Source organism: Ochotona princeps, chromosome 6 (assembly GCF_030435755.1).
Source record: "Ochotona princeps isolate mOchPri1 chromosome 6, mOchPri1.hap1, whole genome shotgun sequence".
In the NCBI taxonomy this organism is placed as follows: domain Eukaryota; kingdom Metazoa; phylum Chordata; class Mammalia; order Lagomorpha; family Ochotonidae; genus Ochotona; species Ochotona princeps.
Window position 1 is genome coordinate 37,141,895 of NC_080837.1, and position 18,409 is coordinate 37,160,303.

General features: G+C 41.3%; 1 protein-coding gene and 1 non-coding gene across 2 annotated transcripts in view; both read left to right on the top strand.

Moving 5' to 3' along the window:
- The window catches only part of INO80 (INO80 complex ATPase subunit), a 125,309-nt gene that overhangs the window by 23,891 nt on the left and 83,009 nt on the right, over nucleotides 1-18,409 (top strand). Inside the window, exons 5-13 of the mRNA XM_058666057.1 lie at nucleotides 2,317-2,478; nucleotides 6,645-6,765; nucleotides 8,082-8,296; nucleotides 11,139-11,192; nucleotides 12,492-12,695; nucleotides 14,358-14,553; nucleotides 15,303-15,370; nucleotides 17,041-17,250; nucleotides 17,643-17,723. Of these exons, the coding sequence (XP_058522040.1) occupies nucleotides 2,317-2,478; nucleotides 6,645-6,765; nucleotides 8,082-8,296; nucleotides 11,139-11,192; nucleotides 12,492-12,695; nucleotides 14,358-14,553; nucleotides 15,303-15,370; nucleotides 17,041-17,250; nucleotides 17,643-17,723 (1,311 nt within the window). The remainder of the gene's footprint in view (nucleotides 1-2,316; nucleotides 2,479-6,644; nucleotides 6,766-8,081; nucleotides 8,297-11,138; nucleotides 11,193-12,491; nucleotides 12,696-14,357; nucleotides 14,554-15,302; nucleotides 15,371-17,040; nucleotides 17,251-17,642; nucleotides 17,724-18,409) is intronic.
- LOC118759386 (U1 spliceosomal RNA) lies at nucleotides 6,240-6,403 on the top strand. The gene has a single exon (XR_004996176.2). It is a non-coding gene; the product is annotated as a U1 spliceosomal RNA (small nuclear RNA).

Sequence of the window (18,409 nt, forward strand, 5' to 3'; positions counted from 1 at the left end):
GCCAAGTGCTTTGGCCATCATCTACTGTTTTACCAGGCACATTATCAGGAAGCTGGATTGAAAATAAGAACAAACTATTTAGCATGTTGATTTTGGGATACCTGTGTCTCAGGTAGTTGTTTACTTTGCTGTGCCACAGTGCTGGCCCCATTGAAATCATTTTCTGTGAGGAAGGAAGGAATATAAAAGCTCATCAGAAGGCCTGGTGCAATGACTCAGTGGGTAAATCCTCGCCTTGCATGCGTTGGGATCCCATATAGGCAATGGTTTGTATCCCGGCTATGCCATTTCCCATCCAGCTTCCTGCTTGTGGCCTGAGAAAGCAGTAGAGGTTGGCCTGAGGCCTTGGGACCCTGCACCCAAATGGAAGACCTGAAAGAAAGTCCATTAAATGTACAGATTGAATAAAGAATAATGGTTTTTTTTTTCTGTTAAACTGATTATTTCTGTTTCTTACTTTTACCTGAAGAGATCAGTGTAATTTATGACTTCGCTTCGATTAAAAGCTCTTTCAAAGACTCCTGTGTGGAATATCTGATTGGTCTAAGCCAGTAAGGCTTTAGGCAGTTGGGAAGGTGGAAATATCTATGCTTTACTGTCACATTATTTAAAATTGAGGTATAGGGCCCAGTGTGGTGGCCTAATGGCTAAAGTCCTCGCATTGAATGTGCTGGGATCCCATATGGGCGCAAGTTCTAATCCCGGTAACTCTACTTCCCCTCCATCTCCCTGCTTGTGGCCTGGGAAAGCAATCGAGGATGGCCCAAAGCCTTAGGATCCTGTACCTGCATGGGAGATCTGGAAGAAGCTCTTGAGCTCCTGGCTTCAGATCGGTTCAGCTCCAGCTGTTGCAGCTGCTTGGAGAGTGAACCATCGGACAGAAGATCATCCTCTCTGTCTCTCCTCCTCTCTGTATATCTGGCAATAAAATTAAAATAAATCTTTAAAAAAAATTAAATAAAATTGAGGTATAATTCACTTGCCCTAAAATCCACATCTTTGAAGTTTGAAAATTAGTGATTTTTATTATATTTGTATAGTTGGGCAGCTATTGCCACTGTTTCATAACATGAGATCACTTTAGAAAGACACTGTTCGCTTTATTTGTTTGTTTGTTTGTTTGTTTTTACTTGAAAGGCAGAATTAGAGAATCTTTTATGTGCCAGTTCACTCCCCAAATACCTGTAACAGCTGGAGCTAGGTTGGTCCAAAGGCAGAAACCACGAGCTGCACTTCTTTCCTAAAAGAGTTGGATTGAAAGACAAGCAGCTGGTGATTGAACTGACTCTTATGCCGGCGGTGGCTTTACCTCCCCTCACAGCTCTGACCCCAAAACCTTGTGCTTGTGGCAATCATGCCCACATCTTTTTTTTAATCTATTTTTTTAAAAAAAGATTGATTGATTTAAAAAGCAGAAGTATAGAGAGGAGAGAAAACAGGTTTTTCAGTTACTGCTTAATTGTCCAAATGGCTGCAATGGATTGGACTATCTGGGTCAGGAGCTTCATCTGGGTCTTCCTCAAAGATAACAGGGGCCAGGCTTTGGTTGTCTTCAGTTGTTTCCCCAGTCACGTTAGCAGAGACTTGGACTGTAAGTGGAGCAGCCCTGACTCAAACCGACACTCATGGGATGACTGTGTTGCAGGTGGTGGCTTAATCTCTCATGACACAGTTTTGGCTCTACTTACTCTCCCTTCACCAGTCCCTGACATTCTCTCTAGCCTATTTCTGGTCTCTGTCAATTTGCATGATCTGGACATTTCATGTAAATTGAATTATAAAACGTGTAAATTCTTTTGTGTCTGGCTCCTTGTACTCAATGTTATATCGAAGTTATTTATATTGTGGTATATATTAGTAGTCCATTTTTAAAAGGCTGAATAACATTTTACTATCTGAATATACCAGATTTTACTTTTCCATTTGTCAATTAATGCTTGTTTTGAATGATTCTCTTTTTTTGGCCATTACTGCTTACTGTCTGTATTCATTTATAACAAAGAAGTAGTTGTTTTGGCCATGATATTTGATGTTTAAATTCGAGTGCTTAATATATATTTTAAGTTCTTAGTACAGCTCAGCTCCCTTCCTGTTTGTAGCATTTCCCATGTTTAGGTGCTGTGGAACTTGCGCCTGTTAAGTTTAATTATTGTCCTTTTCTTCTTCAGTTGGATTGATGAAAGAGCAGTATAGGGGAAAAAAGAAAGAGTATCTTTAATTATTTTTATCATTGTATTGAGTTCTGGAAAAAATGCTTGGAATATACATGGAATTGTTTCATGGCAAATGTTAATTTCTCTTTCGCTCCCTTTTCAGAGCATTCTGTTAAGTGACGAGTCCAGTGAGGCAGAGTCTCAGAGTGAAGACAATGATGAAGAAGATGACGAGCTCAACCTCAGCAGAGAAGAACTTCACAACATGCTTAGACTCCACAAGTACAAGAAACTTCACCAAAATAAGTACAGTAAAGACAAGGAGGTACGCCTTGTAGGAGAAACTTCAGACTATGCTTACTTGGTAGTCATCGGAGATACATCTATTTTTTTTTTTTTTTTTTTTAAGATTTATTTTATTACAAAGTCAGATATACAGAGAGGAGGAGAGACAGAGAGGAAGATCTTCCATCCGATGATTCACTCCCCAAGTGAGCCGCAACGGCCGGTGCGCGCCGATCCAGTGCCTGGAACCAGGAACCTCCTCCAGGTCTCCCACGCGGGTGCAGTGTCCCAGTGCACTGGGCCGTCCTCGACTGCTTTCCCAGGCCACAAGCAGGGAGCTGGATGGGAAGTGGAGCTGCCAGGACCAGAACCGGCGCCCACATGGGATCCCAGGGTGTTCAAGGCGAGGACTTCAGCCGCTAGACCATGCCGCCGGGCCTGATACATCTCTTTTTAATTATTATTAATTTATTGTATTTGAAAGACAGTTTTGCTGGGGAGACAGAGCTCTTCTACTCACTAGTTCACTGCCCAGATGTCCACAATGGTCAGGGTCAGTCTTTGCTGAAGCCAGGAGTGTCTTCTAGGTCTCCCACGTGCAGGGGTACAGTGACCCAAACACTTGGGCAATCTTCCACTGCTTTCCCAGGCGCTTTAGCAGGGAGCTGGATTGGAAAGGAATCAGACTGATGTCCATGCCTTGCTTTAGCAGCATGTATACAAACTGGTGTCCATGTGGGGATTCTGGCATCTCAGGAGGCAGCCTTGCTTGCTGCACTGCAGTGCTGACCCTGAAGAAATGTCATTTTAACCTTGTGTTTAGATGACCTTTATTAGGTTTGTTGACATAAATCACATGCTAAAAATTAACCTTTTAAAGCATGTATTTGAGTAGTTAGTAGAATTATATTAATATTATCACTATTTCTAGAATATTTTCATCATTTCAGAAAGAAAATCCACAGCCCTTATTCCTTATTCTCCATCTCCCAGGCAACTGCCAGTCCATCTTCTGTCTTTGTAAACGTGCCCACTTAGTCATTAACTGCACAGGACATTATGTAGCAGGTAGTCTTTAGTGTTTAGCACCTTTATTTTTGGTCTTAGTGTGCTGTTTTCAAGGGTCGTTTATGTTGTGGCATGTCAGCATTTCATTCCTTTCTATTGCCAGATTCTCTAGAAATTTCATATCACATTTTATTCTCCCATCCACTGGTTGGCTTTGCAATTATTTCTAGTGCTACCAGGAAAATTTGTATGCAGGTTTTTCTGAATTCATTTCTGTGGCATTAGAGTTGTTGGTTCCTGTTATTCTCTGCTTAACCTTTTGAGGACTTGTAAAATGTGCATTCCAGTGTTTGCTGATCAACACAGATAGTCTTAGAACAAAACTACTTCCTTCTCACATTGACATTGAAATAATAGTTTCAAGGGGTAGCTTTTTGAACATTATTAGAAAAGCACTCCAGTTTTTTTTTTTTAAAGATTTATTTATTATTATTGGAAAGCCGGATATACTGAGAGGAGAGACAGAGAGGAAGATCTTCCATCCGATGATTCACTCCCCAAGTGAGCCGCAATGGCCGGTGCTGTGCTGATCCAAAGCCGGGAACCAGGAACCTCTTCTGGGTCTCCCACACGGGTACAGGGTCCCAAAGCATTGGGCCATCCTCGACTGCTTTCCCAGGCCACAAGCAGGGAGCTGGATGGGAAGTGGAGCTGCTGGGATTAGAACCGGCACCCATATGGGATCCCGGGTTGTTCAAGGTGAGACTTTAGCCTCTAGGTCACGCCGCGGGGCCGGTACTCCAATTTTTGTCAGAGCTGTGACTCATTGTACATAATAATCAATAGTGTACTTGAGGATTTAGCACTTTTCCAGCAGTTATTCCAAAGTTGGCTTAAGGGCTTTTTAATTACCTGCTGAAGCTTACTAATACAGAAGTGATAAACAGAATATCAGACTGTTTTAAATCACAGTTTCTTCAAATCCAGTCTAAAGCACTTGGTGGTCCAAATATTTGCTCATTTTTAAAATGGAAGTAAAACATATAAGTAAGGGAGTTTATGCATGTTATGTACAGCTTGATGGATGCTTATTTGATAGGGACCTCAGAATAGTTCTCCATGTTACTTGTTCATCCTGGTTTTAGTCTTTGGGCAACTCACTTGGCTATATTCCATGAATGAAATTCAACAGTGGAGCATGAAATTTTTCAATTTATTGCTGTCATAGCGAGCACTGACCGTAATTTTTTAAAAACATTTATTTATGGGCCCAGTGCAGTAGGCTAGTGGCCAAGCTCCTCGCCTTGATTGTGCAGGGATCCCATATGGATGCTGGTTCCTATCCTATATGCTCCACTTCCTATCCAGCTCCCTGCTTGTGACCTGGGAAAGCAGCAGAGGACAGCCCAAAGCCTTGGTTCTCTGCACCCGCATGGGAGATCCAGAAGAAGCTCCTGGCTTTTGATTGCTCAACTCCGGCTATTATGACTACTTGGGGAGTGAACCAGTGGATGGAAGATCTTTATCTCTCCATCTCTTTTTAAATCTACTATTCCAATACAAATAATAAATAAATAAATGAATCTTACTATATATACTATATGTCATGTATATATTCATTTATTTAGTAAATGGATTTATAGAGACAGAGAAATTTTCAGTCTGTGGGTCCCTTCCCCAAATGGTTTTGTTCAGCAGGAATGGGCCAAGTTGAGTCTGGCAAAATGGAACTCCATCTAGATTTCCTATATGGGTACCTTCCCAGGCACATGAGCAGAGAGCTGGGTCAGAAGTGGAGCAGCTGAGACTTGGTGCCCTTTGGGGTGCTAGGCCTCAGGAGGTGAAAGCACGTTGCTTCCCCTTGTGCTTCCGTATTTTGAGAGAAAATGTGAAACTTAACAAGTAATTTAAATAATGTTTGAAAGGGCTTGCTGTTTCCTCAGTAGAAGTTACATTATTCAAGAGTTAGAATCATGGCTGTGTAGGCAGGTAATAGCAGACTCTCCTAGTGGAAGTGGAAAAGAGTTAAAATAGATGAGACAATTTGAATGATTGTTGATTTTTTAAAAGAAATGTAACATAATCATCAGGAATCTTAGTAAATTTGCAGACCTGCTGGTAGTTGAAACATGGTTTATTCTTTTTAAAATCAATCTATTTGTTTATTTATTTATTTATTTTTATTGGGGATTCAGATTTATAGAGAAGGAAAGACAGAGAAAGATCTTCCATCTGCTGGTTCACTCCCTAAGTGGCTGCAGCAGAGCTGAGCCAATCCGATGCCATGCAGGTGCAAGGTTCCATGGCTTAGGGTTGTCCTCTGCTGCTTTCCCAGACCACAAGCCGGGAGCTGGATGGGAAGTGGAGCAGCTGAAACATGAAAAGATGCCCATATGGGATCCTGGCACATGTAAGATGAAGACATCAGCCACTAGGCTACCGCACTGGGCTCCACATTGATTTATGAATGGTCCATTAGTTTAGCTGGTTCTTGCTGTGATGCATTTAGGTTATTTTTGATGCTGTTTACATAGTTGAGAAGGATATGTATTATGGTTGGATGGGTTTAAGTATTGGGAAAAGTGGGTGAGACAACTGTTTCTAATTTTTTTTTTTTTTTTTTTTTTGTATTTGGAGGACATGAGGAGAGGAGGGGAGAGGGCCGCTATCAACGTTGTAACCACATTTGTGCTTGAGGATGGGTGTGATGAGAAGCCTGGTTTATTTCTTATCGATGAATTTCTGCTTAGAAATTCCTTTTGGGAAGGAGTTGATTACATCTCTCAAATGTACATACTTAACCTAACAGAGAGATACCATGATCAGGCAGGTGGTTTTCCCAGAGCGAGGCTCATCCATTGTACTGGCGATGTGCTGACCCCTGGGATTTCCCCAAATGTGGCAAACTTGACTGCATAACTTGTGGTAGAGGCAAACTGCGTTCACGCGCTCCCCTTGTGGGGGAACATGTATCACAATTGATATCTGTTACGTAGAAACTCAGATGCACAATGGATTTCCTTTTCCAGTTTTGTCCAGTAAGCTGTCAAGTGCATGGCAGTTGGACCGATTTTGTTTTTAACCCAAGGAAGAATCATTTATCATTTTTGGGAAGAATACTGTCTTCAGTGGTTGGTTTGTGTCAGCTTTTCCATGAAGTAGAACACACGCAAGCTTGTCATGGTTTTCATGCTTCAGTTGCAGCAGTATCAATACTACAGTGCAGGTTTGCTGTCCACGTATGACCCTTTCTACGAGCAACAGCGACACCTACTTGGACCTCGAAAAAAGAAATTTAAGGAGGAAAAGAAACTTAAAGGTGACTGTTTACTTGCCTTCCCTTTGTATTCATTTTTATTTTCAGAATTGTGTGTTGCCTGTTCTACATTTGTAATACAGAGTTCCTATCGTAGAAATTAGCTGTATTTGAACAACTTCCATGTCCCTTTTCTGGTTCATAGTGAACATTATCAAAGTTATTTCATATTTGACTGAAGTATTTTCTATAATTTGAAAGACTTAACAAATATGTTCTTTGAATGAATGTTTAAGCAAGTTCATTCCTTTTTTCATTTAGATGATTTGCAAATATTGAAAATATTCAAGGATGGTAAGAAGTTGGTTATACACAGGGGAGTATGAAGAATAATTCAAGGTGTTTGAATTCAAGGTGCTGCTGAGTTGATTTGGAATAGATCACTTCCCGATGATTTTCTGTAGTGTTTTCCTTCTTCTTTGAAAGTGTACTTTCATCTCTTAGCTCTGAGCAATGGGACCTCAGGAAAGGGGTATTTTAAATTTTTTGTTAAGGTTATTACCCTGGAGGTGTGAACTCTACTCAATAAGACTGTTTTTAGCATTTCCTTTCTCTCGTGCGCTCCTTGTTTCTCTCTGTTTTCTTATCCTCCAGATCCTCCCCCTAAACTGTATGAAATGTTAATCCATGCATGATTTTCTCTCACAAGTTGAAATGTCATAGCAAATAATGCATTGTTATTATTTTATAAGATTTATTTATTTTTATTGGCAAGTCAGAGTTTCAGAGAAGAAGACAGAGAGAGAAAGATCTTCATCCGCTGGTTCACTCCCGAAGTGGCCACAATGGCCAGAGCTGAGTCAGTCCGAAGCCAGGAGCCAGGGGCTTCCTTTGGATCTCTCATGCAGGATCAGGGTCCCAAGGCTTTAGGCCGTCCTCTGCTGCTTTCCCTGACCACACACAGGAAGGAGCTAGATGGGAAGTGAGTAGCCAGGACCCAAACCAGCACCAATGGGGATCCTGGCGCATGCAAATTGAGGACTTTAGCCACGAGGCTATCATGCCAGGCCCAAATAGTGCATTAATTTTCTTCTTCTGTCTATTTCATCTTGTGACTGTTATTTGAGCTGTAGTACTTTAAACGTCCTTTCCTTCTACTGGGTTCAAAAGAACCTTGGTGTTTTAGTTTTATGCTGTTTCATTGTGTTCTTTTCCCTACTAGTAAAATCATCCTGTTTATGGCCTGAACAGATTAAGGAATAAACAATGCTAGCCTCAGGTAGAAGAGGAAAGAGACTTAAAATGAAGAGACTGCTTTGGGGACTATCTCCTATGGAGGGGACAAAATCCAACTCCTTGTTATTCTGTTTTCGTTGCAGCCAAGTTGAAAAAAGTGAAGAAAAAAAGACGAAGAGATGAAGAGCTTTCCTCTGAAGAATCCCCCCGTCGCCATCACCACCAGACCAAAGTCTTTGCCAAGTTTTCTCATGATGCGCCTCCCCCTGGCACTAAGAAGAAACACTTATCCATCGAGCAGCTCAATGCTCGCCGCAGGAAGGTGTGGCTCAGCATTGTGAAGAAGGAACTACCAAAGGTCAGTGAGTATCTCAAGTACACTAATCAGAGCAAGAACTGTGAGCACCAGATACCTGCTCAGACTGGGGTTTGGAAAAAAACTAGGGACTTGAGTTTGCTGACTAGTAAAAAAGTTTCAGTAAATTTTTCCTAAGATTTGATCAGAATTTATAAGACAGTCATTATGTAGTGCTGTTTTTTTTTTAATATTTATTTTCATTGGAAGGACAAATTTATGGAGAGAAGGAGAGGCAAATAGAAAGATCTTCCATCTGTTGGTTCACTCCCCAAGTGGACGCAATGGCTGGAGCTGAGCCAATCCAAAGCCAGGAGCCTGGAGCTTCTTCCTGGTCTCCCATATGGGTGTAGGATCCCAAGGCTTTGGGCCGTCCTTGACTGTTTTCCCAGGCCATAAGCAGAGAGGTTGAAGCGGAGCAGCCAGGATGTGAACCAGTGCCCATATGGGATCCCGGTGCGTGCAAGGCAAACATTTTATCCACTAGCTACTGTGCCAGGCCTGCTTATTGGTTAAAAAAAAAAAGAAAAAGGAGGATGGGGTTAACCTTGTAGTTAAGACATTCATACTCCATGTGGGAGTATCTGTGTTCAATACTGGACCCTGGCTGCTGACCCCAGCTTCCACCTAATAGACCCTTGGAGGTAGCAGTGATTGGTTTCTGCTACTGAGATGAAAGTCTGAGACTGGTGTCCTGGCTCCTGACCTAGGACCAGCCCTTTATGTTTCAGAGTGTGGCTGCAAAGTGTGCAGTAATGAAGAGATCAATTAAAAAGAAAAATACACACACAAAATAGAATACTATCCAGACATAAAAAGGAACACATCCTGCCAGCATGAATAGCCTATTTCTCAGTGATTTGCTTGTAAGGCTGAAAGAGGGGAGAGAGAATTAGGTGAAAAAAAGACAGAAGACAGTATCTTATTATCTGTTGATCTGCAGATCACATCATTGGGGCTGGACCAAAGCCAGCAACCAGGAACTCTGTGGGTTGTCAGGTGCATTGGCAGGGAGCTGGATCAGAAACAGTTGCTGGGACTTGAACTCCTTCTCTGAGTTTCCCAAGTGGCATTTTACCATTTTTGTATCACAGTACCTGCTCAGATTGTTTTATTTAGGCAAAAGAAACAAAGAAAGTAGGTTCCACATGATCATACTCATGTGAAGTGAAAAAAAAATCGTTGATACAGAAGTTTCCAATAGTTTCACAGTTACCAAAGATTGGGTAGAGTAGGAGGCATGGAGAGATGGTACTTAATAGGTGCTAGATTATACTTAGATGAAAGAAGTTCTGGTGTTTTTTTGCTTTGTATGGTTAACTGCAAATAGCAACGATGTATATCACAACATATACGTATTTTTATTTAAAGAGTATTTGTTTGAAAGGCAGAGTGACAGAGGAAGGGAGCAAGGGGCAGAGAAAGAGAATCTGTTTACTAGTTTCATTTCTTCAATGTCTCCAAAGGCGTGGCCTGGTTCAGGTGGAAGCTTGAGCTTGGAACTCTGTGAATCTTTTATATGTTTGGTGGGCAGTCGGCTACTGGGGCCATTTGCTTTTACAGACATATTGACAGGGAGATGTATCAAGCAGATATAGTCTGAACTATGGCATCATAGGCAATCACTTAATCTGTTGTGACACAATCTTTTGCTTCTACCTTTTGTTTTTTATGACACTATTTTAGTCTTTTTTTTTTTTTGGTGAATCTTAAAATTTGAGTTTGTGTGTTAGTTTCTGATATTTAGATGATCCTGATAATTAGATATTTAAGATTTATTTTTATTTGAACAGTAGAGTTACAGAGAGATTGAAAGACAAAGAGAGGTCTTCTGTTGGTTAGTTAACTCCCCAAAAGACTGCAGTGACTGGAGCTGGGACAGTCTGAAACCAGGAGCCAGGAGCTTCTTTTGACTTTGTTCTGAGGGTTCAGGTTCCCAAGCACTTGGGCCATCTTCGATGGCTTCCCCCAGGCCCTTATCAGTGAGCGGGACATGAACCAGTACTTGTATGTAATGCAGAGCCACAGGCAGAGACTTAGCCTGTTATGCCATGGTGCTGGCCCCAGATTATAGATTTTAAGAGAATCTTATTACAGAGGCAGGCAAGTAGTTCCTATCTGCTGGTTTATTCTCCAAAGCACCTAAGTACAGTCTAGCACCTATTAAGTACCATCTCTCCATGCCAGGTCTCTGCAGGTCAAATCCTAGAGTCAGGAACTCCATCCGGGTCTCCCACATGGTGACAGAGACCCAACTACTTGAGCCATCGCTGGTTTATTTCCTGGGTCTGCATTGATAGGAAACTAATCAGAAGCCAGAGCTAGAGCCTGGAATTAAAGCAAGACACTTGATTGGAGCATGATTGTCTTAGGCCATGTCTTTTTTTCGTGCATGCTTACACACACACTCACTCACTCACTCATTCTCCAGGTGTCCCCATCAGCCAGGACAGTGATAGGCTGAATCCTCCAGCCTGGCCTCCTTCCAGGGTTCCCATGTGGGTGATAAAGGCTCAAGCACTTGAGCATATCTGCTGCCTCCTGGGATGAATTGGTGGGAAGCTACCTTAGAAACTGACCAGAAACAACTTTGGCCAGGCATTCCTGTAAGGGCTTTGGATGTCCCAAAGTGGTAACTTAACCAGCTGTGCCACAATAATCAATCCTAGTTTAATGTTTCTTTAGTTTGTATGGATCTAGATGGCATTCAGAAATATATGCTGGTTATGTTTGATTTGATAATTTATTTCCTAATATTTTGAGGATTGAATAAAATGCATGTCAGTACATGATTTTATTTCATAAATGAATCCTCAGTGAAATACTCTTCTTAAAAATATTTTAGGCCAACAAGCAAAAAGCTTCGGCTCGCAACCTGTTTCTCACCAACAGCCGAAAGGTAAGATTTTTAAACTGTCTGTTTTATGTTTTCCTGAGTATATTCTTGTTCTTTAGGTCGATTCTTGCCAGTTTTGTTGGTGATGACTTATTGATCGTTGAGTCTAATAGGACTAACAGTTCTGAATCTGCTTAATAAATAAAATGATGCTGTTTCAAATTTCTGGTATTTCACTTTTTTTTTTTTCAAGATTTATTTATTTTTATTGGAAAGGCAAATTGATAGCGAGAAGGAGAGACAAAAGAAAGATCTTCCATCCACATAGTTCACTTCCCAAAAGGCTGCAACAGCTGGAACTGAGCCAATCCAAAGCTTCCGTGGATCTGCCATGCAGGTGCAGGGTCCCAAGCTGTTAGGCCATGCTCTGCTGCTTTCCCAGGCTACAAGCAGTGATGGATGGGAAGTAGAGTAGCTGGAACATGAACTGGCACCCCCATGTGGGATCCCGGCACATGTAAGGTGATGACTTTAGCCACTAGGCTACTGCACTGGGCCCATTTCAGCCTTTTTGTGTATTATCCTACTCATGCTCTTTGGGCACATCATAGAACCTTCTTGCACTTAGTCTGTTCATGCAACAAATGATTAAGGTGCATTTTTTCCATAAGAGAAAATTAGATGACTGCCTGTGAGGTTTGTTTTGAGGAACTAATGCAGTTTTTGAACATAGATTATGTAAGTTAGGCTTGTAAGATACAATTAGAAACCGTTATGTCTGTTACTATTCATGTGTGTGGTGACACTTGGCAACTCCCTAACAAATGTCAACTCTTTCTTAGTCATACTACTCTTCTTTTTTTTTTTAAAGATTTATTTATTTTTATTGCCAAGTCACATATACAGAGAGGAGGAGAGACAGAGAGGAAGATCTTCCATCCAGTGATTCAGTCCCCAAACGCCCACAATGGCCAGAGCTCAGCCGGTCTGCAGCCAGGAGCTTCTTCCGGGTCTCCCACATAGGTGCAGGATCCCAGAGCTTTGGGCTGGGAGCTGGATGGGAAGTGGAGCTGCCAGGGATAGAATTGGCTCCCATGTGGCAACCCAGTATGTTCAAAGCAAGGATGTTAACTGCTAGGCCACTGTGCCAGGCCCTCCTGTGTTGCTTATTTTTGATATTGGCCTAAGAGCGAGACCTGGGTTTTATTGTTATACAAAGAAAATGATTGAGTTGAAGAGGAAAGAACTGCAATAATAGGACAACCATTTACACTGAATAGGTTGAGGAACGGTGGTTGATAGCCCTGGAAGAGCTGGTCTCTGTTGTTGGGACCCCTGTCATGACAGTGTTACTGTTTGCAGCTGGCCCACCAATGCATGAAGGAGGTACGGCGAGCCGCCTTGCAAGCCCAGAAGAACTGTAAGGAGACCTTGCCTCGTGCACGGCGTCTCACTAAGGAAATGCTGCTGTACTGGAAGAAGTACGAGAAGGTGGAGAAGGAGCACCGCAAGCGCGCAGAGAAGGAAGCTTTGGAGCAGCGCAAGTTGGATGAGGAAATGCGGGAGGTAGGGCAAAACACAACATGTTAAAAATTCTCATTGCAGCCGTGGGATGGGCTTGGTTTGTATTTTGAAAATTGTACCTAACCATTAATCTGGCAAAAAAATTTTAAAGATAGAATTTTGAATACCATAATTTTAGTTTTAGTTCAGTAAACCAATTGCTGCTTTATTTGGTCAGTAAGTACCTTCCCTTAGTATTTTACCTTATCTCTTCCATACTATCTTCTAATTTTTGCTGCCTTTTCATTCAGTGTAATTCTGGAAGAAAAGGCAGTCAAAAGGAATGAACAGAAGAAATCTTCCAGGTGGTAGATGTAGTTTCCTTTGTTTTGGATGATCAAAGCATAAGGCCAGACTTAGTGTGGACTCATCTTGGCCATGTGGAACACTGAATAAAGCAAGAAGAAAGAATGACCAAAGTCAGTCTGTTGCCATTTTGAGTTAGTTGAAGTAAGAGAAAGTTCGGATTTGAATAAAGAATGGGAACCAGTGGATTTGAGGGCTAGGTTAAACCCTTGTCAAACTGGAGCTTTGTTCCCCACTCGGTGCTATTGACTTTCCCCTCTTTAGTAATGGCTTTACGGGTGAATATGGATTTTATTCTCTTGTCGTAAGTTTCCTGGGTATCTTGTGTATTTGTAAGCATTTGCTGCTTTGAGAATATTGAATTTACGAAATGAGGCATTTGAGAGTTATCCAGTGTCTGCAAATTTTGCAGGATTTTCTGTGTTTATAATTCAGGTGTGTATGACCCAGGTTCCCTAAACCTTGTGGATAACTGATGGCATCAGTGCTTTTGTTGATTTATTTACCTTTTTCTCAGAACATATGAAATGTGGTTTGATACATTCTATTAATTTTTTAAAAAAATTATTTATTTTATTGAAAAGGCCGATATACAGAGAGGAGGAGAGATAGAGAGGAAGATGTTCCATCTGATGGTTCACTCCCCAAGTGACCACAACGGCTGAGGCTGAGCCAGTCCGAGGCCGGGAACCAGGAACTTCCTCCGGGTCTCCCAAGCGGGTGTAGGTTCCAAAGCTTTGGGCCATCCTCAACTGCTTTGCCAGGCCACAGTCAGGGAGCTGGTTGGGAAGCAGGGCTGCCGGGATTAGAACTGGTGCCCATATGAGATCCTGGCACGTTCAAGGCGAGTATCTTAACCACTATGCTATCGTGCCGGGCCCTCTATTAATTTTTTTTTAAAGATTTATTTTATTTTTATTGACTGTCAGATATATACAGAGAGAAGGAAAGACAGAGGGGGAAATGTCTTCGGTCTGATGATTCACTCCCCAAGTGGCCACAACTCTCTTTTCACTGGCTCACTCCCAAAATGTCCTTGATGGCTGGAGCTGGTCCAGGGCAAAGTAGCTTCACCTGGGTGTCCCACATGCACCCAGCGGCCCTCAGCGCTTGCGCCTTCCACCACTGCTTTCTCTGGAGCATTACCAGAGAGCTGGCTCAGAAGCAGAGTAGCTGGGATTCCAGCTGGCTCCAGCTTGACCTGCTGTGTCACAACATTGGCTGCTTTATTTTTAAAGTAACAAATTTGTAATGGAGTTTGAATGCAAACAGTATAATGTTTGTTGACTTATGCTTACCACCTCTTTGTTATAATTGATTATTTGGCTCTAGTTTGACTATAAATTCTCCCTCTTTTAGGCCAAGAGACAACAGCGAAAACTTAACTTCTTAATCACCCAAACAGAGCTGTATGCCCATTTCATGAGCCGCAAACGAGACATGGGTCATGATGGGATCCAGGAAGAAATTCTAAGGAAACTGGAAGATAGTTCTACCCAGAGACAGATCGACATTGGTGGGGGAGTGCTAGTTAACATCACACAGGAGGATTATGGTGAGTCCGACTGGGATTCTGGGATTGTGTAGCCCCACCGTTTGTACCTAAATGTGTGTATTATGAATTCTTGTGAGTTTTGTCTTTCGTGTGTGTTAATGCTGTTAATCAGAAGAACATTTTGGAAACTTTTGTATTTTATGATTTGTTAGAGGTTCAATATGTTGAATCAAAAATGTGTCCTAGCAGTGAAAACAATCTCCCTCATAACAAAATTCTTATAATAAAAAGATTGTTCAGTTTGGTGTTTCTATGACCACAAAGTTAGACAGAAATTCAGTTTAAGTTTGGGAGAAATTTCACAGAAAATGTTCATTTTGATCAGTTTGTGCTAGAAATAAAGAGAATGTGCAGTGCTTCAGTGAGAGTATTTTGGGGTTTGTACATGTTTATATCTTTTGTTCCAAGTTGTTTCACCCAAGGTGAGTCAATTGTAACTTGCAGTCCTTATGATATTGTTTGTCTTGGCTCTTGGCATCACTTTGTAGAAGTAAACCCAGAACTAAGAGGTGGTGGGCCTCAATCCCCTGCTGTTTTTTGTCAGCTATTGCTGTTGTAAACATGGCAGCCTTGGCCTGTGTTGCATTTTCAGCTTTTTACCTCTGTCAAGGAATTTCGCCTTTTTCCTAACTGCCCTTCATGAGCCAAAGCATAAGCAGAATGAAGGCATTCGAAATCCACACCTCTGCACATCATTTGCATCTTTAAAGTTGATGAAATTTGATAACCCATAAAAATTTTTCTTTCAGATAGTAACCATTTCAAAGCTCAGGCCCTGAAGAATGCTGAAAATGCTTATCATATCCACCAAGCCCGGGTGAGTTAAAAGTGAAAGAGCGTCCTGTAATTGGCCCTGGAAATACCTAAGTCTTTTATGTAAAAGGTCTTAATCACGTGTGTGTTTGTTAAAATATATTTTAAGGTTTATTTATTTATTTATTTGAAAGGCTGAGTTACAAATAGATAGGGAGACACACAGAGAGAAATCAACCATGCAAGTTTCCAGAGGCTGCATTGCCTAAGCCTGGGCCAAGCTGAAGCTGCGAGCCAGGAGCTCAGAAAATCTTCCAGTTCTCTCCAAACACTTAGCCCGTCTTCTGTTTCTTTTACAGGCACATTAGGGAATTGGAATTTTTTTTTATTGCAAAGTTAGATATGTATATACAGAGGAGGAGAGACAGAAATATCTTCCGTCCAACGATTCACTCCCCAAGTGACCACAGCGGCTGCTGCTGTGCCCAAAGCCAGGAGCCAGGAGCTCTTCCGAGTCTCCCACGTGGGTGCTGGGTCCCAAGGCTTTGGGCTATCCTCGACTATTTTCCCAGGCCACAAGCAGAGAGCTTGATGGGAAGTGGGGCTGCCAGGATTAGAACCTGTGCCGATATGGGATCCCGTTTAATGAATTACATAAGAACCTTGCTAGAAATTTGGGAGAGATAAATGGGGGCAAGTGTTCGGAATAGTGATTAAGATGCTTTCATTTCACTCCCACCTCCACACACACTTATTTTTTGTTCCTTTTTTTTTTTTTTCCTTTAAAGATTTATTTTGTTCATTTCGGAGGTAAAGTTACAGGGAGAGAGGGAGAGACAGGTCTCAACCCACTAATTCAGTCCCCAAAAGATTGCAATGACTGGGTCTGAGCCAAGCCCTAGTCTAGAGCTTCTTCTGGTTCTTCTATGTGGTACTTGGGCTCAAGCACTTGGACCATCTTCCTCTGCTTTCCCAGGTACATTAGTAGAGATCTTTACTGAAAGTGGAGCATCTGATCTTGAACTGGTACCTAAATGGGATGCTGGAGCTGCACACAACAGTTTTTAACATGCTTTGCCACATTCAGATTGGCTTAGCTGTGGCCAGTGTGGCCACTTGGGGAATGAATCAGTGGATGGAAGGTCTTTCTCTTCTGTGTGTTCTCCCCCCTGTGTATCTGCCTTTCCAATAAAAATGAATAATAAATCTTCAAAAAGAAAACAAGCCAAAAAAGGTGGGGGGCTTCTGCACAATTCTGGACACTAAACTTGCTGTTTCGGTACATTCTGGGAGGCAGCAGGTGGTTGGGTTCCTGCCTGGACAGACGTGGATGAAGATCTCATTCCTAGGCATTTGGGAAGTAAACCAGTAGATGGAAAATTTCTGTCTAACTCTGAAATAAAGTAGAAATTATAATTCTTTTTAATAGATATGAATGCAGTCTACCCTCTCTGCTAGTTGATTTTGTATCAGATCTTTAATTCCTTGATGTAACATTGCTGTTGTAATATATCTTGATGTCTAACATTTGTCCATCGTATTAGATTCTCAATGTGATTATACTTAATATTAATAGAATATTTTAATATACTGTGATTTGTGTTATTTATTTCATCAGTCAGATAAGTGTCAGTTCTTCAGGTATTTCTGAGCAGTGTAAGTATGGTTTTATTATGAATTTTTTGGCTGTTAATGTTTCTTCAGTTTTTTTTTTTTTTAATTTTGATTTTCCAGACAAGATCATTTGATGAAGATGCAAAAGAAAGTCGAGCAGCTGCCCTACGAGCAGCAAACAAGTCTGGCACTGGGTTTGGAGAGAGTTACAGCTTGGCAAACCCATCCATCCGGGCTGGTGAGGATATTCCACAGCCTACAATTTTTAATGGCAAATTGAAAGGTTATCAACTGAAAGGCATGAATTGGTTGGCCAATCTCTATGAACAGGTGAATTTTAGAAACATGTCATACCCATTCCCTTTTTCTGTTACCGCTTTTCTAAATTCATTGCTTTAATCTAATTGTACAAGGAGTACAAGATAGAGGCAGAAGGAGTGTTTGCTAAGTTTGGAGATTCAACTCAAAACATTATTATCAGGTGTATAAATAAGGAACTAATTGTTGGTCTGTTCTTGGCCTGATGGTCTCATACATTGTTGAATCATGGTTGTAGTTGTCCCATTGGCAAGAAGAATCAGTGAGAAATAGTACTGAGGCTGCGTAGCTCTGGTCACTTCTGTTTGAACAAATCTGTCTTTTTGGTTAGTTCTTTTTGGTAATAGTTTTAACATTGTGTCCTGAAATGGAGAAGATGTTGACCTTATAAATATTTTTTCCAGGGTATTAATGGTATCCTTGCTGATGAAATGGGCCTTGGTAAGACAGTACAGAGCATTGCCCTGCTGGCCCACTTGGCTGAGGTGGGTAAAACACAATCTGTCTTCCCCTCTCCCTAACATTTTCTGTGGCTAGTCAGCCACTTTCAAAGCTCTAGCTTGCAGCCACATAAGGCACTTAATCCTGACCCTTAAGGCCTTTACAAGTGGACAGTCTGGTGTATAGCACTTCGACTTTCAAGAGGCCTGGAACAGTTTTTAAGCATCTGTGGTCTGAAACTCCCCCAGCTGTCCTGAGAGCTCATTATAGTGTGGTGTAAGGCACTGAGACCCAGAGTCATAGCTCTGCTCTTGACTGGCAGGCTGAATTTGGACATTTCACTTGGCCTCGCTGAATTTAATTCATTCTCTCTCTCAGTGGGTTAGTTTCCTCATGTTTAAAATGGATTTGGTAGAAATTTTGTGAGAATTAGAGAACATTTATATAGTAGTAAATTTAGTTGTGGAAAGTTGATGGGAGAATGGATTTGTAAGTTAATTTTGATGCAAATCCACAAATAGTTTTTTATAATATGATTTTTTTATGAAATTTTAAGACCCCCCACAAGTAAGAATACAAAAGAGGGAATAATTTTTTTTTCCTCAGAATGTGTTCTTCCATACATTATTTTTATTATTAATATTAATTTGTAGGTTTGGGAACTAGGCACCATTTGCTTGTTATGTATTTCCTATTTAACTGTTCTTTAATTATTTTAAATATCTTCAGA